This window comes from Apodemus sylvaticus, chromosome 12 (genome assembly GCF_947179515.1).
Source record: "Apodemus sylvaticus chromosome 12, mApoSyl1.1, whole genome shotgun sequence".
Lineage (NCBI taxonomy): Eukaryota > Metazoa > Chordata > Mammalia > Rodentia > Muridae > Apodemus > Apodemus sylvaticus.
Window position 1 is genome coordinate 79,148,160 of NC_067483.1, and position 24,283 is coordinate 79,172,442.

General features: G+C 42.4%; 2 protein-coding genes across 2 annotated transcripts in view; one reads left to right on the forward strand and one right to left on the reverse strand.

The window, feature by feature from the left end:
- The window catches only part of Cd244 (CD244 molecule), a 65,204-nt gene that overhangs the window by 35,129 nt on the left and 5,792 nt on the right, over nucleotides 1-24,283 (forward strand). The window lies entirely within an intron of this gene.
- Ly9 (lymphocyte antigen 9) lies at nucleotides 246-19,821 on the reverse strand. The gene is given in 11 exon segments (XM_052200085.1): nucleotides 246-1,102; nucleotides 4,950-5,021; nucleotides 5,379-5,701; nucleotides 7,989-8,042; nucleotides 9,225-9,300; nucleotides 9,303-9,328; nucleotides 11,188-11,457; nucleotides 12,545-12,883; nucleotides 13,336-13,611; nucleotides 17,391-17,720; nucleotides 19,628-19,821. Coding segments are annotated over 11 exon segments (1,950 nt in total). The 5' UTR covers nucleotides 19,746-19,821; the 3' UTR covers nucleotides 246-1,036.

Sequence of the window (24,283 nt, forward strand, 5' to 3'; positions counted from 1 at the left end):
AGCATTCAAGTATATGAACTTACTTCTTTTTTAAATTTTCCTCCATTTATTTATTCACTTTATATATTGACCACAGGCTCCTCCTCCTCCCAGTCCCATTCTCCCATCCCTTCCCCAATTCCCCTCCCCCTTCTCAGAGTGACTACCAACTCACTCTGGCACTTTTGCCTGTACAAAGTCCCAAAGTCTTCCATATCACTCCAACAAATAGCATGTTCAGGCCTGTCACAGCAATAATGCCCATCTTCTGTCTTAATTAGTGTTTTATTGCTATGATGAGACCCCATGACCAAGGCAACTCTTATGAGAGAAGACATTTAATTGGGCTGGCTCACAGTTTTAGAGCTTTAGCTCATCACATCATGGTAGTATGTAAGCAGACATGGTGCTGGGGAAGGAGCTGAGAGTTCTCCATCCAGATGTGCAGGTAGCAGGAAGAGAGAGACACTGGGCTTTTTGGAATGCCCAAGCTCCGCCTCCAGTAACATACTCTCCCAACAAGGCTACACCTATTCCAACAAGGCCACGCCCACTCCTAATCTTCTCAAGCCGTTTCTCCCCCTTCTTATGACTAAGCATTCAAGTAAATAAGCCTATGAGGGGGCATACATATTCAAACCACACACTGGTCATACATACATAAGCTCTCATTGAGAATAAAGCTCTGCTTGAATTAATAGGTAATCTAATGTATGCAACACAGGGAACAGAAGCCAAGAGCATCCAAAGCGGTGTGCAGGAGAACACTCTCTGAAGAGTTTTAGTAGTTCAGAGGAGGAACTGTAAAGGATGAACAGAGACAGATAAAGCCAGGGTGTTCAAAGCCTGTAGGCTCCAAGGAAACTCTGCCTGACCTGTAAACGGGCTCATGGGGTAAGGAGGATGACAAGAAGAGGAAGGCATCAAATTCAGGCAAGTCTAAGCCATGGTAGGAAACTCCCATGTGTCCTTTCTACAGAAACAACAGGATTTATGATGTTTGTTTTTCTTCAAATCCTTGCCCCCAGAAGTAGCAGCCGCTTTTCAGCTTTTCACGTTAGGTGAAGTTTTCATAGGTAGGGTTTTCAGGAGACTCAGTATCTTGCTGTGGTGTTTGCACTGTCTGGAAGAGTCAAAAAGAACATGCAAGAGTAAGGTTAATGGAGCCTTCTGTGAACAGTGGAACAGCTTTCTGCCAAGAGCATCCAAAGCGGTGTGAAGGGATGGAAGTCTTTCCGCCGCCATTTGCACCAGGGAGCAGGGAGACTCCACAGCCTTCTGTGCAAAGCCCACTAGGAGGGAGTGATCTCCCAGCAGGCTTTCACTTTTGAGCACAGAGGTGAGATCTCCACTTTCTTTCTGGAGGGGGAACCAGCTAGGAGCACACAGGGCCTAAGATCAGTGGAGCAGCTGGGACCGAAGTCTTCCTGTCCACCGCCATTTACACTGGGGAACTGGGAAACTCCATATTCTTCTGTGCATAGCCTGCCAGGAGAGAGTGATCTCCCAGCAGTGCTTTTACTTCTGAGCTCAGAGGAGTAAGGACACAGGCTTACAGGCCCACAGGAGGAACAAACTCCAGACAGAGACAACAATACCAACTAGCACCAGATGGCGAAAGGCAAGCACAAGAACCCTACCAACAGAAACCATGGCCACATAGCAACATCAGAACCCAGTTCTCCCACCACAGCAAGCCCTGGATACCCCAACACACTGGAAAAGCAAGAGTTGGATTTAAAATCATATCTCATGATGCTGATAGAGGGCTTCAAGAAAGTCTTAAATAACTCCCTTAAAGAAATACAGGAGAACATCAGTCAACAGGTAAAAGGCCTTAAAGAGGAAGCACAAAAATCCCTTAAAGAAATACAGGAGATTATGGGTCAACATGCAGAAGCCCTTAAAGAAGAAACACAAAAATCCCTTAAAGAATTACAGGAAAATACAATCAAGTGAAGGAACTGAACAAAACCATATAGGGTCTAAAAGTGGAAGTAGAAACAATAAAGAAATCACAAAGTGAGACATCTCTGGAGATTGAAAACCTTGGAAAGAATCCAGGAGTCATAGATGTAAGAATCAACAACAGAATACAAGAGATAGAAGAAAGAACCTCAGGTGCTCAAGATACCATAGAAAACATTGAATTAACCATCAAAGAAAATGCAAAATGCATAAAGCTGGTAACTCAAAACATCCAGGAACTCCAGGACACAACAAGAAGACCAAACCTAAGGATTATAGGTATAGACGAGAGCGAGGATTTACATCTTAAAGGCCCAGTAAATATCTTAAAAAATTGTAAAAGAAAACTTCACTAACCTAGAAAAAGAGATTCCCATGAACATACAAGAAGCCTTCAGAACTTCAAACAGACTGGACCAGAACAGAAAGTCCTCCCAGCACATAATAATCAAAACACCAAATTCATTAAACAAAAACATAATATTAAAAGCAGTAAGGGAAAAAGGGTAAGTAACTTATAAAGGCAGACCTATCAGAATCACACCAGACTTCTCACCAGAGATGATGAAAGCATCCTGGGCAGACCTCATACAGACCCTAAGAGAACACAAATGCAAGCCCAGACTACTATTTCTAGCAAAACTCTCAATCATCATAGATGGAGAAACCAAGATATTCCATGATAAAACCAAATTTGCAAATTTGCAATATCTGTCCACGAATTAAGCCCTACAAAGGATAATTGATGGAAAATGCCAGCACAAGGAGGGAAACTACACCCTAGAAAAATCAAGAAAGTAATCTTCCAACAAACCCCAAAAAAGATACCCACACAAACATAAAAATAACATCAAAAATAACAGAAAGCAACAGTCACTATTCCTTAATATCTCTTAACAACAATGGACTCAACTCCCCAATAAAAAGACATAGACTAACAGAAATATTTCTCATGTAAATCTCCAATTTTATCAAAAAATGTTTGTAATTTCCCTTTTAATTAATTTAGTAATTCCTTTTATGTCTACCATTTTATCTGCATTATTTTTCATCATAATCTTCAATTTTAATGTCTTTCTATATACTTCCTACAGTTTATCAGAAATGTTTCCAATGTAAATCTTTGATTTTATCACAAATGTTTCTAATTCCAACTTCAATTAATCTAGAAAGAGTTTTTACATCAACCATTTTTTTATGTAAAAATTTTCATGAAATAGTCAATTTTAACGTGTTTGTCTATTTATTTCTTGAATTTTACCAGAAATATTTTCCATGTAAATCTTCAATGTTATCTGAAAATGTTTATAATTCCATCTTCAATCAACTTAGAGTTATCTTTATGCCTATCATTTTATCTATATAATTTCCATGATAATCTTTTAATTTTAACATGTTTTTTATATATTTCTACAACTTTATCAGAAATATTTTCCATGTAAATTTTCAAGTTTTTCAGAAATGTTTATAATTCCACTTTTAATCAATTTAGGAATACTTTTATGCCTACCATTATTATATCTATATAAAATTTTCCATGATAATCTTCAATTCTAACATATTTTCTACAATTTTATCAGAAATATTTTCCACCTAAATCTTCAATTCTATCATAAAATATTTCTATCCCATATTTCAATTCATTTAGCAATTTTATACATGTCTACCACTTTACTCCTTAATTTTCCATGAAAATTGTCAATTTTAACGTTTACCTGAAATACTTTCCATGTAAATCTTTAATTTTATCATAAAGTGTTTTTACTTCCCTTTACTTCCCTTTTCAATAAATTAAAAAAAAATGTTTAAAAAAAAAAGAGTAAGTACTCTCCTCAGTCGGTGCTGGCAAGATGTAAGGCCAGGACAAGGCTCATCCACCTTATAATTTATGCAAAGACTTCTAGTGCTAAGGACCATGTGCTGGACTCTCCGCAGGGGTGTACTAGGTTGTTAGGTGAAGCAAATCTACAAATTTAAAAATGACAATAAAAAGCCTTTCCATTTCACAGGCTACCACTGAGTGATCCCAGTCTCTGCCTGAGACTAGAGGAAAGAGGCAAACATGGATATAATAATTTAGATGAAAGAGGTTAGGCTCCAATTAGACCTCAGTTCTGGAGAATATATAGCAAATACTCTACAGAGAAAGTGATGGTGGGGCAGGGGGAGGTTAGGTGTCACTGACTGGAGATGTATGTTAGAAAATGATTAATATAGGTTTGAGAAATTCCTGGTTGAAACTGATGGTAAGGTCTTGGGTACTGAGAAGAATACGCTCAGCATATTATATATACTTGCACAGAAACTTTTAAGAAATGTAAGTGCTCGTGGTTTGCAGTACTAGAACTTTGAATGACTATGAACATGACAGGAGGCAAAATTAATTTTTCTGAGTTAGCGTCTTCAGCTTTCAAATGTGAAGACAACACATTTCCAGAGATTGCTACAAGTATGTAGGGAACATGTTTGTCAAAATCTTATAAACTGTGAGATTTTATGTGGTAGTTATTGTAGCCATTATTATATAATGGTAAATTCTACCATTAGCTGAACTGTTCAAAACTTCAAGACACCAACATATTATAATTAATGGCACATTTTCTTTGCATTAAGCTGTTGACTAATATTCAATTGTAAATTACCATTTTGGTGGATCGAGGTCTTAGATCCTCTCCCCCCCCCTCTCTCTCTGTGTGTGTGTGTGTGTTTGTACCTGTGTGAAATACAAGTAGGATATACTGCTTATATGTGTGCACACATTATATAAAATAGCCCTACAGGTTTATGGTTGATGTTGAGGATAATCAACATCAGATATTAAATCAATTATTAAATATTCAGTCTTCTGTCACACAGGTGTGCACCAGATACCTCTGTTGACCATAGAATGTGTCAGATCTATACATACTTACTAGATTTGAGTTCCTCAGCTACAGTAATCTGGAAATTTCAGTTAAAACCTCTTACTTGATGGGTCTTGGGAAAAAGAAAATTGTTCTCACCATTTTAGGCTTCTGTACAGAGCAGTAGATTGTATTTGAGTCTTCTTTCTTCTGAGGAAGTGGGGTTTCTCCCTGTAGCAGGTGAGTATCAGATTAGCATTGCCAGTTGAGTGACAGCTTCCTCTTTCCTATTTAACCCATAGCTGTTGAGGCCAGAGAACACCCACTGTGTTCTGGTCTCAGAAATTGGGAACTGCTTTTGTGCTGGGACAGTGCCTCTGACTCTATTGCTCCCAATAGTGATGGGCCAAGAGTGAGTTTTTCCACGTCAAAGGATCTCAAGGTTTGGTAATCATGGCTGAACTAAGCATCAGTCTGTATGGTCCTTGACCTATCCTCAGACAGACCCCCGGTTTGAAGAACTTCCCCTGGCCATCAGAGTCCTAGACGTAGAAGGAGGATGAAGATGTGCTAGTCAGAAGTGCTCACCTGCACATTCACAGACACTACTGTGTATGCCATGTCCTCTTCATCCGTAGACTCAGCCCCTTTATCAGCTGAAGTGACTGCTTGCCCCTCATAGGCCAAGTCATGTCCAGTGACCTCTTGGGTGACCAAGTCATACACCTGATTTCTACCATTAGCAGAGCTGTGCATTCTGGTCTTTTTGTCATCCTCTTCTGTTGTTGCACTGCTCTCAGAGCTGGTGTCTGAGGTGGGTGTAGGCTGATGCCTGGTCGTCTTAGCGGGCATGTCTAGTTTCTCATACCGTTGGGAGAGCACAGAAAATTGTACATGGCCAGTTGGGGTTTCTAGAATACAATGTGCAGGGTTAACAAAAGTGTGTCAACTCCCACATCTTTCTTGATCTGCTACAAAGACCCAGCTCACTCTGACTTCTATCCTAGATCAGATCACAAGGCTGGGGGGGGGCGGGATTTTCATCTGTTTTCCATTAGGGAGTTCCTTTATGTCTTTCCTTCCTCCTTTTCAAACTCCAAATAATTTATTCATCTGACACACACATGTTCACTACATATAATATATTATAGTCTTCCCAGCAACCTTAAGTGAATAGAACTAACAAACTGGATAAACCTTGCCAAGAACACGGGCAGGTATTCTGGGGAAAAATGATGATAAATTAGATCTGGTCCTGGAGTTCACTGTCTAACTGGGGAAGAGGAGTCACGTACAAGAGTATTTATCACTTATTAATATCAGGTGGTCTCTGATAGGTATCACGTGGATGGTGTAAGGAGTATGCAGAGGTGGGAGGTCATGCTTCTCGTTAGAGCAAGGAAGACCTTGAATGCGGCAGAAGTGAGGTGGGCTTTAAAGTAAAGGCAACGTTGATGAGTGATAGGGTGTATCTTGTGTGGGCAGCAGCACAATTAAGGCAGTGTTGAAACATGGAGTCCACAACCTTGAGAAAGGGATCCATTCATAATACTGAACAAGTGTAATGGCTTGGGTGTAGTGCAGTTAGTACAGGTGCCAGTCTCAAAGAACTTACATGGCATACTAAGTGGGTACCAATCTTGCGTCGGGGTATATAAAGTAGCTCATTTGACCCAAATGTAGAATAAACATGCCAACCAGTCACTAAGTATCTGATGTGTCAGACAATGCTCCAAGCGTCTTTAATCTGCTATGACACCATGAAGCACAGAAATGAGGAAGCTGTATTATATAAAAGGTTAAGTGTGTCCCTATCTACAGGGTAGAGTCAAGATTTGAATGCAGTGGCCTGGTCCCGGTGTTCTTGCCACTACCTGGTGCTTTCTCTGGCTTTGTATGAGTTGGTCTGATAGTGGACAACAGTAAAGATGGCCACTGAGTGACCACTGTGGACAACATTCCACTTTGCTCCTCACAGAAAATGAAGCATCCCCATTTTTCCAAACAAGGAAAATGAAAGTTAGAACTTGTGTTACTCAAGATGCTATCATTGGTAGGGTCTAAACAGGATTGCCTGACCTGAGTCCATACATCTGACAGCTATGGTGTGTTGACTTTAGAACACAGCAAAGCCATGAGGAGTCACTGATAGTTTTTTTTCCATTCCCATTTTTTTGAGGTGGGGGGGTTTGCATTTCTCTCTCAGAAACTCTACAATGTGCAGTGACTTCAGTCCCAGGCCTTCCTCTGACCCTGTCTTCTTGGTTGATCTCCTCCATGAGATATGACAGAGAGTTTTTAGGAGCATGGTGTGGGTTGAGGAGACAGAATAAGGAGCTCTTTAGCATACCAGAGCTCTGTGGTTCAAGGTGGTAATTTAGAGTGTCACGGCGTGGGCATGAGGAAGTAAAAGCAAGTATCTCAGCTCTGCACCCCAACACCCTCCGGAACAGGCTTGCTTTTATATGCTTTGTGCAATTGAACATTGAATAAGAGTTTGTTTCAAGAACACACCCCTTAGCTTAGGTTGTATTGCAAACACACTGAGGATGCCCTAGAGCACTGGTTCTCAACCTTCTGGAGGCTGTGACCGTTTAATACAGTTCCTCATGTTGTGGTGACCCCCAAAACCATAAAATACTTTCATTGCTACTTGGTAACTGTAATTTTGCTATGGTTATGAGTCATAATGATCTATGGGTTGAGAAATACTGTTCTTGAGTAAGAGGAGACTTGAGTCTCATTTTTAATTAGCTTCTGATTTTGCTCCTGCCACAGCTTTACTATTTCACTTGGACTTTGCTTCTGTATTCACAAAATTAAGGAAATAACTCAATCCTCATGGTAGGTCACATTCAAGTGGTAACAGTCAATATCCAAAGCACCCAGGAGACTCCAGTAGTCAGAACCACCCCTCCTAGTTCCAGTAATTAATTCTAAGGGATCCATCTTCCTGGAACTTTTGTTCCCAAACCACTTTCTTTTAGCATACTGCATTTTCAAACTTTAGCAAGCATGTGGGCCCCCTAACGGCAGCTTTGGATTCAGTATTCCAGCGATGGTGATCAAGATTCTGCTCTTTTAACAAGCTCTTAAGTAATCTACATGGCTGTTCTGCTGACTACACTTTGAGTAGCTAGGCTTTGGGTCTTATATCTGGCACAGGAGACCCATATTCTGAGTCACCGATGATATTACCTGGTATTTCAGCTGGGACCTCGGCCTGGCTGTACCTGGTGGCCAAAGATGGACCTGAGAAACCAAGTAGAAGAAGTCACCAAGACTGAGAGTAGGGAGATGTCTTGATTTTGTGAGATTTGCTAAGGGGGAGAAACTTCTGAAGACAGAGTTAGGGAGGAGACTGTGGAGAAGGCGGGACCCTAAGGTAGGCAGGGGGCCAAGGGAAGCAGCGTCCAGAGCCCAGGGTCATCTTCATCTGCAAAGGATGCTGTGGGACTTCCCCGCATCTCCCTGCAAGAGAGAATTCTAACTCTTCTAGAAGTGATTCTTCCAGGGTCATGTGTCTTTTAGCCTGCCTGCTTAAGATTATAGAGGGAGATATCCATTATGAACACCTATGTCCTTGTCTGCAGTGACTGGGACAGCAGCCACCACATGACTTCTACCTGGGTATCCAGAGATTTCTTACAGTTTTCATGTTGATGTTAAAGGGGAGCAGCCTCCTTCTCCAGCTTTTAGAGAGCCATTAGTGTGTGTACTTTGGAAGCTACAAGTTGCTGTTCTGGGGTCCACCCCTGCCCTTGACCCTCAGCTATATTGCCACGGGAGAGTCAAGCAGGCTCGCAGAGAACCACACAGATAAGATAAGGGGAGATCTGGTGCTTTCCAGGCCCCTGTTGACGCTTGTCCATTAAGGCCACTGAGTCTTGACATAGTAAGTCATGTCCCTGCTCTTCCTCCACACTCTACATAGCCTAAGCTAGGGCCGGAGAGATGGCTCAGTGGTTAAGAGGACTGGCTACTCTTCAAGGATCTGGGTTTGGTTCCCAGCACCTATATACTGTCTGTAACTCCACTGCCAGGGCACTAAGTGCACACATGGTGTATGTAAAAACTACAAAATCTGAGCTAATTTCAATTGGGGCTATAATTTTTTTTTTGAGACAGGGTTTCTCTGTATAGCCCTGACTGTCCTGGAACTCACTCTGTAGACCAGGCTGGCTTTGAACTCAGAAATCTGCCTGCCTCTGCCTCTCAGAGTGCTGGGATTACAGGCGTGCGCCGCCATTGCCTGGCTGGCTACAATCATTTTTAACTAAAGACCCTCAACTCATACCTAGTCTCTTTATCACTCTGAGAAGACACGAGGTCTACAGAGAGAGGGAGCAGGGGTTTAGGGGAAGGTTGAGGAACCTTCCAGGTTCCAAACAAAGAGGCTCCTAAGGGTGGGAAAAGTGAAGTTAGCACATTTACACTGCTTCTTTTTCTTCAAAATGAAGTAACTGCCAACGAGCACCCCCAAGAACACAACCAGGAGGAGCAGGAGCCAGACCAAAGCCTCTTGTTTCTCTCAGGGCCTTGAAGAGAAAAATGAGGACATTAATGCAAATACTGACAGAGAAATCAGAGCGAATGACTGACGGAACACAGGGACCATCCTAATCGGCTCTCAAGATCCCGTGACAACCTAAAATACATACCTTCATTTATTCATTCTATAGCCATTTCCCAGCAAGCCTCCTAGGCAAGAGGTGACTGGAGTCTCAGGCAGACACAGACCCCACAGAGAGATTCGTGGCTCACCCAGACTCAGGGTTTTAACAAGAGATTTGGATAAGACCTATCAGGCTCAAAGCAGGCTTGACCACTGCACAATGCCTTCTGTAAGTGACACAGAAATTATAAATCCATGGAAGAAAGGGTTCCGATTCCTACAAAGCCAGGCTCTAGAGCCATCTTCCAGACTCAGCGACACTGCATCCCAGATAGACTTTACCTTTCTCTTGCATTTCTGCTGGGGAGGGGCAGAGTGCCATTCTTGAGGCACAAACACTGCTTTTGCTGTGACCTCCATAAGTCCCCTGTACGTCAGTATCTTTATAGAATGGAGAAAGCGGTAAAAGCATTCCTTGTGTAGGACTGCTGTGAAAATTAATTGTGCAAGAATGCCCAGAGCTCTAGAGAAGTGGCTAACATCCATTAGGAATCACCAGAGCTAGGCATGGTGGCAAACACCTTTACTCCCAGCACTAGGCAGAGACAGATGAATATCTGTGAGTTTGAGGCTAGCCTGAGGGTGGACAGAGCCCCAGGCTAGCTAAGGCTATACTCAGTTTCAAAAACCAAAACAAGCAAAGCAAGACAAAACAGAAAAGCTTTCCCCTTTAGATCCACACACTCAGCCCATGTTCTTCCTCAGTTGGCATTCCTCTCCACACGCTTCCGCAACTCTACTCTACAAACTTTGAATTCTGTACTGTCCAGTAGACCATCGCTTTGGACAGACAGCTGGCACAGCGTAGAAGCTAAGTGCTTATTTTTATTAAATTTGAGTGGTAAATGGTGGGCCATTCAGTTCCTTCCTGAAACATTGGAGAAAAAGACTTGGTTATATACATTTATTTTTTGAGCTGTTTTACGGAATCCAAATAAGAAAATAACTTTTAATAAAAATTTAGTATCTGAATTGAGACATGGCATAAGTGTAAAGCACATGTCGACCTTTAAAAAGTTAATAAACATTTTATACAAAATTCATTTGAACTACTGATATTTTGGATCTCTTAGATTAAATAAAATATATTACAAAAAATAATTATTTTGCTGCATCACTTCCTCTTTTTGAACTTCTTTGGACAGGATCCCTTGTTAGCCTAGGCTGGTATCAAACTCTCTATGTAGCCAAGGATGTACTCAAACTCCTTGATCTTTCTGCAACTCTCTCTCAGGTTCTGGGATTACAGTTATTATAGACTTGTCTAGATTCAGTTTTTGCAATGCTATGGATTACAGCCAGAATCTCACCCATACTGGGAAGTGCTTTACCAACTGAATCAAATCTATGACTTTTTAAATTAATTAATTAATTAATTTTTTTTGGTGACAAATTCTAACTTTGTAGCTCAGGCTGACTTCAAATTTTAGTTCTTCTGCCTCAGCCTCTGAAGTATTTGGATACAGGAAGTTACTAACACATCTATCTCTTTTTGCTTTTAATAACTCAGCTGTCAGAACCTTAGAATTACTTATCTGGATCCCATTGCCCCAAAATGATGCTCTAAAGGATTCTGTCTTGTAGTCCCTCACTGACTTTCATAGGTAGCTTAGAACACAAACACTGGACATCAGAGTTTCAGCTTCTGCAGCCTGGGTGCAGGGAGAGAGAGAGAGAGAGAGAGAGAGAGAGAGAGAGAGAGAGAGAGAGAGAGAGAGAGACCTGAACAGATGGTCCCAGAAGAGAACTGGCTGGAGCTGCTGCTGACAGGGTTACGGGCTGTGCATGTGAAGCTGGGCATGTGTTCACCACTTTTCCAGGACACATTAAGGTGTGACTTCCCTTGGGACATAACAGCTTCCTTTTGTAGAGTCATCCATGTGTACGTCACATTGTTTCCTCCACCTTCCACTGAGCAGGTCAGGACAACCTCGCAGATGCCATTCTTCATGTGCACAGGACTCTGGGTGACCTTGGGCTTCTTCAGTCTCTCTGTGGGGGAAAGGCAGAGCCAGTGTGGAACTAGACCTGTCAGTGAACTGGTTGGCTGCCAAGGCTGATAGCCTGAGTTTGTGTCCCAAGACCTACATAGTAGAATGAAAAAACCCAATCCCTAAACACTATTCTCTCTATACACACACACACACACACACACACACATGCATGCACACATGCACGCACAATGCATACATATGCACACACACATGCATGCATACATACATGCATGCACACATGCATACATGTATGCACACACACATACACGCTCACACACAATTAAAAAGAAAAGTGAAAAAGAAAGAATACAACTGTGAAGAATGTGTGGAGTCATACACCCCGTGGAGGTCTTTTCCTCACCAACAAAATGCCATGAGCATCCCTTACCTCTGTGGACCTTGATACTCAGGTGTGAACGAGGGAAATATGAAACAAATTACTTGATCCAAACGCTGTCTTGTAGTGAAAAGTTTACCAGTTAATCAATAGAAGTTCAGCTCTTCTGAACACAATGTCTTAGACTTTACCAAGAATTTTAAAAAGAAAAAATTAATACTTAAATGCCACATTCATTTTTGGTCACTTAAACAAAATTATTTTACATTTGTTTGTTTGTTTAGAGACAGGGTCTCACGTAGTGCAGGCTGACTTCCAACCTGCTGTGTAGCCTAGGATGTAAGATAGGGAAGAGAGCTTGGCAGGCTTAAACGACACAAAATATCCAGCACAACTCCTGTAAAGCCAGAGGTTGAGAAGGAAGAATGCAAATTCTGTGTCTCATACTCTGGGTCCCCGCGTGGCCTACCCCTTGCATCATATGTGTTTTGAGGGATCAAGAGCTTCCTCTGCTCCCCCCCTCCCCCAATTATCCCGCCTAGTACTAAATGATGTTGGACCGTGAGTGCGCAGATAGATGAAAGTTAGGTGTCTGAGCCTAGATCAAGGAACCCCTAGGCGGGTAGGGTCTGCTTGCCCGATGGTTCTAATGTTTCCTTCCGTGGTACACCCGTGAGAATTGACTAGCTGTTACTAGAGCATTTTGGCAGGAAGGGAAACTAAGAGGAAGCTGGCCAGGGGTACTCACGGTAGACAAGCAGGGTGAAGTGTCTCACTCTGGGTTCTCTGGAGGCCTCCGAGCACACATAGGCACGGTAGGAGCCTGTGTCCTCCTCCTTCAGCTGGCTGATCTTCAGGGAGCGGTCCTGGTCAGAGATCCTCACCCTCCTTTCTTCAGAACCTTTGGGCTTATGGTGAGGATCCGCTGTTGCTGCTCCTTTCGGTTCTTGCCTGATAACCGACGTGTTAAACACCCAGACAACATTCTTTGCGTCCTGACTGGCCCGAGATACCAAGGGCAGGGTCACTGGCTCTCCCAGGATCCCCACCACAGTCTCCCCCGATGCTGCTGTTCTTCTGAAGGCTCCTGAATTTGAAGTCAGAGATGAGACACTGCAGCTTCTGCCTCTGTTCCTATCTCCCTTGACATCCCCATTCCCCCATCCCCACCCAAGTCACGCTGAAGGAGACTGGGACCCCCTTTTCCTCTTCCCAAACCTACCATGAGGCACCCCAAGACCACCTGTTTTATTTGGTTATTTTCACCCCCCTCTTAGCCTGTCCAGTCTTCCCCACTTTTGAGGTGTTCCTGGAAGACATTACCACTCAAGCTCAGTTTGGACCTTTGTCTCGGGACCTTCTTTTCCTCCCTTGGCACGCGACAGTGCCCAAGGTTTTCAAGTCTGGCCAGCCTCTCTGAGGCCCCCCGAGTGACTTGCTCTCCTTTCTCCACCATCTATGTCTCACTAAAACTTTAAGCCCCATGGGTGATTAGGATGTTTCTAGTGTCCCCTGAAAGATCTGAGTGGAGTCTCTTGCCTGCGCAGAACTGCCAGACGCGGACAGGTTGGGATCTGTTTTGGCTGACTGGATTCCGGGCTGTGCAGGTATACGGCAGGTCCAGGTCACAGGCGCTCTGGGAAACCCTGAGGATGTGGCTTCCGTCGGATGTATTAACATGGGTGCCCTTTTGGGTCCAGCTGAACTGGACACCGTCCTTTGCCCCATTGACAGTGCAGATTAGGGTGACGGTGCAGGAATCATGCTCGGATGGGGTCACAGATTTCACGGCGACTTGAGGCTCCTGTAGCTGCTCTGAGGGGGACAACAACATCAAGAGGACTCTCAGATTTCTTCCTTCTCAGGAAAAGGCTGCCTGAAGAAGGAGGTGATGCTAGAGAAGACAGACACGGAGGAAGGCCAGCATTTCCTGTTCTTTCCCTGTTCCAAGGATGTTGTGTTTGCAAGCGAGGGCAATCACCTCTCCACTGTGTTTCTATGACATTATCACAGCAGCTCAAAGTTCATAGTACCATGACTCTCTCTGTGTGTCTCTCTCTGTCTCGCTGTCTCTCTCTATTTCCATCTCCCTCTCCCCTCCCCACTGCTTGCGACCCCCTTGCACGCTGAGTAATTGCCGAATAATCTAGAACTTGAGTCATCCCTGCGTTTTGGTCTGTACTTAGGACCAGCTGCTTTCGGCCCTTTTCCCTTCCTGTTTATTCCATCTCTCCTCCATTCAACCGTGTGTTTACTTTTTCTTGAACAGGTGTTAGTTACATACACAAAATTGAAAAGAAGCAAAAGGGTATGTGATTTTAGAAAGTATTCATTACTACCCCAAATACTTATTTCTTCTTCCTCATTAATTTTCTGGAGTCAGTTACTACTAAGAGTTTCCTCTTAAAGTAATATTTTTACTAATTACCTGAGAGTTTTGTACTGTATAGTTTGGTCATATTCACCCTAAGTAGTACAATAATACTTACATTAAGAGTTTCATACTGATACTTCTACATATACATATGTGATATCATACTATTCATACTGTCTAGAACTTAATAACCATTAGCAATACATATGAAAAATCACTACATGTTAATAATCTATTCTAAGTTTAATAGCTGCACAAAGTTTCCTTAATAGATATAGAACACACTACAAATCAACAGAGATGTCAAACTACCTGGTCAGTAGAAAGAAGACATTGTGAAACGAATGCTTTTTCTCAAAACTTCATATATTCAACCCTAACCTCCGACTTCTCAGAATGTGATTTTGGAGACAGGCTTGTGTTTGGAGATAGGGGTAAAAATGTTGGAGTAGGCTCAAATTCTATCCTTTATTCTTATAAGAAGAAGAAAAATCGAATACCAACTATGTAGACTCGCATTGAGGACCTAGAGAGAAGATGATCATTTTTAATCCAAAGACTTCAGAAGAAACCAAACCTACAGGTATCTTGATCAGACTGTAAAGTTGTAAGAAAACACACTTCTATTGTTTAGTCTACTCATCCAATAATATATATTTTAAAAATCTATGAGCATGAGTATTTTGCCTGCACACATTTCTGTGTGCTACACATTTCTGTGTGTTCCATGCATACAGTGTACATGGAGGTCAGAAGAGGGCATCAGATCCCTTTGGAACTGGGGTTACTGACACCTGATAATGGCCACGTGGGTGCTGGGAGTTGAACCTGGATCCTCTGGATGTGCAGCCAGTGCTCTTAACCACTGAACCATCTTTCCAGCCCCATTAGCCAACAATATTTTGGTGTGGCAACCTTAGCAAACCAATAGAGATTTTGGTACCAAAAGTGAGGTGTTGTAACAAATGTCTAAAAATATGCAAGGTGTCTATAGAAGTAGCTAGTGAATAGAAGCTGGAAAACAAATTGAGACAGTTTCACTCTGTAGCCCTGGCTGTCCCGGAACGGTGAGACCAGGCTAGCCTCACAGAAGTCTGCCTGTCTCAGAAGTGCTGGGATTAAAGGTGTAAGTCACCATCGCCCGGCTTGAGGTTGGAAGAACTTTGAATGGTATGTTAGTAAGAGCCCATGTTGCTGTCAAGATGCTTTTGGTAGAAATATGATGGTAAAGGCAGTTTCTGAAGACTCAGAAAGAAAATAGGGACACTGTAGGGAAATCTAATATATATGTATATTAGAAAGAAATATATTGACTCAGAAAGAAAACAGGGGCATTGTAAGGAAATCTAATATATATATATATACATATATATATATATGGTAGAAAGAAAGCTGACAGCCTTTTGGAATTCTAATATTTTATATATATATATATTGATACATATTATATATCAATATATATATATATTGATAGAAATGAGAACATTTAAGTCTTTCCGGTAATGTTTCAGAAATTAGGGACATGCTATTAGAAAGTGGAGAGAAGTGAATGCTTATATAAAGTGGGATAGAACTTTGCTGAGTTGTGTTCTACTGTTTTGTAGAAAGTGGAATGTTTAAGTAACAAAATGTATTTTTAAGCAAACCAATAAAGGAGTTGCTGAAGAGAAGGAGCCCTTTCTGCTGCCCTCCCAGAAGACCACAGTTTGATTCCCAGCGCTCTCATTGGGTGGCTCACGGTCCCCTGTGACTCGAGCTCCAGGGGCCTTGACACCTTCCTCTGTCCTCCACGGGCACCCACATGCACATGAGCATTCAAACAACATCTACACATACAGAAACATTTATACTGCAAAACATAAGCAAGCACATCTGGGGAGAACATGTGTGTGCACAAGGTTTGCTGGGGAGAGAGTGCGTGTGATTTATAGACTCTATTGTTTAAACTCTCAAGCTTAAATGGAAGGAACAAAAATAGGGTAGAAAGAACGCTATCAGCCTTTCGGCTGTCTGTAAGACAGTGCAGTGAGCTTCAGGGCTGTAAGTATGTGTCATCCATCGAGAAGAAGACACCAGTGGCAGGGCTGTCCCTGTCACCACGTGTTGTGTGATACAGGCACCATCTCATGCTATCTCCAGCTACTTTCTGGCCCCAGTGATCCCACCACCTCCATGGCTAGCTCCATGTAGTGACTGCCCATCTCATGGGTTTTTTTTGTTGTAGGTTTTGTTCACATTCCTAGCCATCCACCCCCTGTGGTTAGTGGTCACAGTAACCTGGTAAAATCAAATCTCTTGAGGCTTGTAATTTATCAGTCAGATTTATATCAGCAAATTCTCACCCCACAAAACATCCACACAATGAACTCAGAGCCAATTGATGTTGATGTAAATTGCCCACCTAGATAAGACAAGTTGTCCTGTAATTATCCATCCCTTATAAGATATTCATAGCTACCTGTAGCTATTTAAAGGCACACAGAATCTAAATCATCTTTCTTTTCCTCCATCTTTTTTCCTTCTCCCCCCCCCCCCCCCGTCTCTCCTATCGCTCTCCTCTCTAAAACTCTCAGCCCGCCTTCCTTTTCCATTGTCCAATCACAGGCTCTCACTTTATCTTGCGCCTGCCCTCACCTGCACATAGACAACAATCTACACCTATGAGTTCAGAAGACACAAGTATGCTGTAGGATTGGATGTTTTCTTTTTGGGGGGATTAGAGAGAGAACAAAGAATGGAGTGGCCATCCCAGGGGACATGGAAGGCGTGGCTGCCACCATTATGAGCCCAGAAGATACAGCACTGAGCCTTAAATGCATGAAAATTGTCACCCTGGGTTTTAGGTTTGCCCGGAGTCTGTGACTCCTTTGTAATTTCTGTCTTTCAGGATGGCAATGTCTGCTGTATGCCCAAACCCACCACTGTATTCTGGAAGCAGATACCTTGCCTTGTTTCATAGGTTTCATACAACTGGAGGATGGCTTCAAAATGAATTATACTTCAAGTCTCGTTCATGCCTGAGTTAGATAGTATTTTGGAATTCAAGTTGATATTAGAGTGGGTTAAGTAAGACCTTGGATGCTGATGGAATGGGGCAAATGTATTTTGCATGTGAGGAAGACATGGGTTTGGGAAGGTCAGAGACAAAGTTATTAGAGATGGGTAGGGGTTTGGTGGTGGGGTGGGGTGGGAAATCCCCCCCAAGTGCTCTGGGACTCACCATAGATGTGCAGTGTGAACTCTTTCTTTATGGGGGCGACAACATTCTTTTGGTTTATCTGAGCCTGGTAGGATCCTGAATCGTTCTTGGTTAGGTTACTCATGTACAAGGAGCAGCCATCTTCGCTGACGTTGAGCCGACCATTGTATTCTTTGTGCAGAATCATTATATCTTTTTTGTAGAATACTAAAGCAAGAGCCTTTGGGGGGAAATTCCAGATGACATGCTCAATCTCTGCATCCCTTGAGATGTTTAGGAGGAAAGTCACAGAACCCCCTAGGACCCCTGATATCACTGTTGGGGGTGTTTCCTTTCCAGAGGCTCCTAGCCCTTTGAAAACAGAAGAGGGATTTGAAGGAACAGCTGAACTCCTCAAACCACCTCTCATTCAGTCACTCCATAAACATGCATTTATCACAAATTCTATATGCTGAGAAATGAATGAGATTAGACATTCTCCTTCTAAGCCTATTGGCTAGCAAAGTCATTTGCTCGTTCGTTCGTTCATTCATTCATTCATTCATTCATTCATTCATTCATGCATTCACCCAATCATTCACCAAACTCTCTTCCATGAAAGCAGCTATAGTAATCAATAAAACATTTCTTCTAAATTTCTGTTCTAATTGGAAAATTAGTCAGGCTATGACTGGTTGAATTTCTGAAGTTTTCTGAGAGTCAGCTTATTGATCTGTAAGACTGATAAACTCATCATAACTATGTCATGTACAAGGGATATTCTGATAAAACTTCAATGAAAGCAGGTTGTTGCAAACTGTAAAGAGCTAGAAAAACAAATGACACCATCTCTTTAAAAGTAAGATGAATAGGAAGATGCCTAGAGGGGCAGAGAGATGGCTATGTGAGTGAGAGAATGAATAAAGTCACTCACTCCCTGTAGAACCTACATGCTCAGTATCTAGGGGAGAAGGCTGTCACTAATCGTCTAGAGAAATAACAATTCTTTCCAGAGACTGTCCCACGCCCCTGCACTAAGCATGGCGCTCTCACTGTTCTCAAGCCTGAACATGTCTTTATCAGCCTCCCTTCCACCTCATCATCTAGAGGATCTCAGATGTTTTTGGCTTAGTCAAGTCAAGCTTGGGGTTGGGGAGAGATGGTACCATTGGCCCACTCCTGATTTTTTTTTTTTTTTGGTTTTAAGCAAGATCCATATTTCTGATAAATATTGTTATCAAAGCTCTTAAGGGCTCAGGTGTTTGGTCAACACAACTCATTTTCCTATGAAGACTCTGTGGTATCTGATGGATGACCCCAGCCTAGATCCCCAGATTCCAGGGCTCCTGAGGCTTTGTAGAGCACCCTGGGAATTTAGATCAAATGAGACAAGATCTGAAGACTGGCTACTCCAAGAATTCTTGGGGGGAAACTTAGGAGAGAAAAAGAAGACACAGAAGTGTAGTTGTAGGGCTGGAGAGATGGCTCAGCAGTTAAGAGCAACAACTGCTGGTCCAGAGGTCCTGAGTTCAATTCCCAGCAACCACATAGTGGCTCACAACCATCTGTAATGGTGTCTAGTGTCTTCTTCTGGTGTGTCTGAAGAGAGCAATGGTGGTGTACTCATATGCATAAAATAAATAAATAAATCTTAAAGAAAGAAGTGTCACTGTAGCCTAAAGGAAGAGGAGGAGGAAGAGGAGGAGGAGGAGAAGAAGGAGGAGGAGGAGTCACATTGTCTAGGGCCACCTGGGCATAAGAAGCTTCTATAGCCCAGGGGGTATAAGAATTAAGACAGGAAGTAGAAAAAAGAACGAGTGTTTGTGTCCCCAGGATGCTTCAAGGTGGCTTGTCATCAGAAGGATTTGCTCTAATCCTTCTGTAAATTTATATACATCACATAGGAAATAAACTGTAGACAGCATTTCTTAGCAGGAAAGTGTGAGTGTGAAGGGAATGTGGTTTACATTGATTCCAGAGTTCCTTAGGATTGGGGCTAGAATGTTACCTCATGGTGATTCAATGTGCATGTTCTTTCTCCCTCTCCCTCTCCCTCTCCCTCTCCCTCTCCCTTGCCCTCTCCCTCCCCCCCCCCTCACACACACACACAGACACTGCATACATACTCACTCTTACACATGCACAGTTCTCAAAATAGAGTTGCAGAGTACTTACCACAGGGAAGGTAATTTTTTTACCACAAGTATCTATCTTCCGGGCCGAAGACCAACATCAGAGACGGCCAGTAGCAAGTGGTAGTGGCTATAATAGGAACTTACCCATGAGTAGGAGGAGGAGAAGGATCCAAAGGATGGGAGAAAATATCTGCTGCTGACTCTGTTTTTCAGAGAGTGGATCTAGAGCCCAGTCACACCAATATCTCTTTAGATCTGCCATGATGGTGTACTTCCAGATCTCAGAGTAAAGGAAGACGCATTTACCACAGCTTCCTGAAGTATGTGAGTCATGCGCATGCGTGGTTTGTGGTGCATGGTTTGTGGTGTGTGTGTGTGTGTGTGTGTGTGTGTGTGTGTGTGTGTCAGGAAGAGCTGTTTATATTGAGCACTATAGACTCCTGCACCTGCTCAGACTGAGGCAGAAGTCCCAAGCACATCCAGATCCTACAATTTCCAAATCCAGGAAATTGTAAATCAGTGTTAAGCTTCACTTGTTTTAGCATCAAAGATGAGCTCTAAACATGGACACGTCTAAACATAGACATGTAAAGATGTCTGCTAAGTGTCTTCACCTGAACATTATCCTCCTCTTCTTGGATTCAGGCTGGGCTTAGCAGTTTCTTATAGTGAATAGATGTGACAGAGCTAGTGATATGTCACTTCTGATTACAGGACTAGAGAAAGGCTGTGGCTTCCACCTCTTTCTTTCACATTTCCAATCCCCTCCCTCTCTTCTCTCCTTCCTCTTCTTCATGTTGTATATGTATATGTATACACATATCTCATGTAGGTTCTACATATGAAAGAGATTGTGAATATTTATCTTTCTGAACCCGGGTTATTTTCCTCAATATAATGATCTCCAGTTCTGTTGATTTTCTTGAACGTCTCATTTTCTTTATAATTGAACAAAAATGCTGTTTTGTTTGTATACTTCATTTTTCTTCTCTTGATGGATATCTAGGCTGAGTCCCTAAGTTGGTTATTGCAAATAGTGCCTCAAGAAATGTGGCTGAATACGTATCTCTGCAGTATGCATGGGGATTTTGATTTATGCTGCAGAAAAGAATTTCAGGACAAGTTGGTTAACAAGCAAAGTTAGTTTATTGGGAAAAGAAAGGACACTCAAAGAGAGATGAAATCCAGGGTGATGAACACCTCAGTGCCTCAGCAGTAACTATACATATCTGATTTTGTGGCCTTTTAAGAAAACTAGTTTTTCAATTGCAAGTGGTTATCAACTGGAGCTAGCTTGTGGGTTAGGGATGGCGGCTGTACCCACTTCTCTCAGCTCTAGGATCCCATCTGGAGCAGCCCCTGTACATGCTCCAGTCTCTCTGAGTTCATAGATGCTTTGGTCCTGCTGTGTTTAGAGGGCCTTGCTTCCTTGCTGTCCTTCACCCCCTCTCGTTCTTACATTCTTTCTGCCTCCTCTTCTGCAGGGATCCCTGAGTCCTGAGGGATTTGGTGAGGACAATCGAATTTGAGCTGAGTGTTTTCTGCTGTCTTGCTATCTATACATTGCCTGGCTGTGGCTTTCTATATTTGACCCCATCTTCTGCAGGAGGAAGCTTCTCTGATGAACAAGGCACTGATCTTTAACCATAACAGGACACTGTTAGGAATAATTTTATTGCTATGTTCCTTTAGCAGAACACTAGTATTCGGTTCCCGCCCTAGGAAGGACCCTGGCTAATTTGGTCTCAGTTCTTGGCTATCTAAGCAGTGTTGGATATGGGTTCCATTTTGTGGGGTGGGGCTTGGTTGGTTACTCCCAGACGCTGTGTGCCACCATGGCATCTGTGTACCTTGCAGGCAGATCACCATTGTAGGTCAAAGGGTGTGTAGCCGGGTTGGTGTTTACCTTTCTCCTTTGGTAGCGTGCAGAATCCCTCCAGTGCCATGAACATCAGTCCATAGGCTGAAGGCTCTAGGTAGGTACCAGCTCCGTTTGTCCATGCTCAATGAGTTGTGTAGGTGCTGTTTTCACCTGGGGTCTTACTGTTAGTTTGTAGAGAGCAACCAACAGTCTTAGCAGAAGGCTCAGTTGACCAGAGTTTCCCACGGGACTCCTTTAGCCGACAACTAGGTTAGATACAACACGTTCTAGGTACCGGAAGCTTCATTTGATGATGGGAGGTGCCTCTCACTATTTGGCAATTTCATTTAGATCCGCTTCATATATGTTTATATTTTAGCCAGCTTCCAATGGCCCTTAGTTTTATCTGTCCTTCTACATCTCCCTTTCTTATCCCCTCCTCCTGTTTCAGTCTACTCCTGCCCCTCCCTCCATCCATACCTATTGCCTCTACATCCCTTTCTTAAGGAGAGTCATCCTCTATTCCCTTACTCTACATCCAACCCCAGTGGGTATATGGATTGTAGCTTGCTTATCAATGACGTAACAGCTAACATGCACATATCAATGCATGCACACCATATTTGACCCCCTGGGTCTGGGCTACTTACTTGGAATGATATTTTCCCCTAGTTCCATCCATTTACCAGCAATTCCATGATGTCATTTTTTTTTAATGGCTAGGTAAAAATCCATTGTGTAAATGCACCACATTTCCTTTCTCCATTCATTCACTGACAGACATTTAAGTAATTTCCAATTTTTGGCTATTATGACTAGAGCAGCAGTGAACATGATGGGGCCAAGTGTCTTTGAAGAAGGATGAAGTGTCTTTAGTTACATGCGCAAGAGTGGTATAGCTAGATCTTGAGGTAGATCAATTCTCAGCTTCCGAGGAACTGCCACACTGATTTCCTCAATGGCTGTTCAAGTTTGCACTGCCACCAGCGATGGAAGAGTGTTCCCTTTATTCCACAGCCTCTCCAGTATGAGCTGCCATTTGTTTTAATGATCTTGGCCATTCTGATTGGTGTAAGATGAAGTCTCAAAGTAGTTTTGCTTTGCATTTTCCTCATGGCTAAGGATGTTGAATATTTTTTATGTGCTTTTCCACCATCTGTGTTTCCTCTTTTGAGGGTTCTCTGTTAAGATCTGTACCCCATTTTAAAGTTCGAGTATTTAGGGTTTTGATATCTAGTTTCTTGAGGTTTTTTTTTTTTTTTTTTTTTTTTGTTTGTTTGTTTGTTTTTTGGTTTTTTGGATTTTTTTTTCTGAGACAGGGTTTCTCTGTGTAGCCCTGGCTGTCCTGAAGCTCACTCTGTAGACCAGACTGGCCTCAAACTCAGAAATCCACCTGCCTCTACCTCCCAGAGTTCTGGGATTACAGGCGTGTACCACCACCGCCCGGCTTCTTGAGTTCTTTATATATTTTGGATTTTAGCCCTCTATTAGGTGTACAGTTGGCAAAAATATTTTCCCATTCTGTCGACTGCTACTTTGAATGACAGTGTCCTTTGCCTTTCAGGAGATTTTCAGTTTCAGGAGGTCCCATTTATTGTTGTTCTTAGTGCCTGTGCTATTAGTGTTCTGTTCAAAAAGTCTTTTCCTGTGCCATGAGTTCAAGGCTACCCTCCTCTTTCTCTTCTATCAGACCTAGACTTCTGCTCTTATGCTGAAGTGTTTGACCCATTTGGGGTTGAGTTTTTTTGTAGGGCAATAAGCATGGGTCTATTTTTATTCTTTTATACAAATATGCCAACACCGAGTTTGATCAGCACCATTTGTTGAAGATGCTGTCTTTTTTTCCAGTGTGTGAAAATTTTTCAAAATTTAAGTGCCCATAGGTGTATGGACTTATTTATGGGTATTAAATTATTTTCCATTGATCAAAATGTCTGTTTTTGTGCCAGGACCATGCTATGTTTATTACCATAACTCTGTAGTATAATTTAAGGTCGGGGATGGTAATACCTCCAACAGTTCTACCCTAAGATTATTTATGGGAGCCTCAGGCTGGGAATTTGAGTTTCTAAACTCTTTCATTTCTTTTGCTACATTGTATTGTGATGTTAGGAGATATTAAGATATTACCTTTGAAACGATGTCAGGGGTACCACATGCAGAGCCACTTATCTTTTGGTTTCATATAACATTGATTAGAGGTAGCAATGCAGAAATTTTGGCATATCTCTTTAAATAGTTTGCATGCACATGTGAGAAAGAAGTTATAGGAATGAGCTTATGCAATTATAGAATTATTCATGCAAGTATGTTGTTGATAGATCCCAATGATTTGAAAGCTAAAGAGTCAGGAATCTGGTTGTGCTAGTCAGGTTTTTTTTGTTGTTGTTGTTGTTTGTTTTGTTTTTTGTTTTTTGTTTTGTTTTTGTTTTTTTTTTTGTCAAATTGACATAAACTAGGGTCATCTTGGAGGAAGGAACTTCAATAGAAAAAATGCTTCCATCAGATTGACCTGTAGGCAAATCTGTGAGTGAATTTTCTTGATTAATGATTGATGTGGAAGGGGCCAGGCATACTGTAGACTCCACGACACTCCTAGAAGATGTTCTGGGAGGTAGGAGACAGGTATCTCTGTGTGAGCCTGGAGACCAAGCCAGTAAGCAGCAGCCCTCCATCATTTCTGATGCAGCTCCTGCTTCCTGGTTCCCACCCTCTTGAGTTCCTGACTTGGCTTTCCTTCACAACGAACCGTAAAGTAAAACAAATCATTTCTTCTTCATGTGCTTGGTCATGGAGTTTGTTACGGCATGGAAAGCAAACGAAGACGCCAGTAGACTAGTGTAGCCTAAGGGCCTGGTAACCACAGAAGTGAATAGTGTTGATCCTAGTCCAAACCTAAAGGCCTATGAGTTAGGAGGCGTGGTGGTGGTACCAGTGGT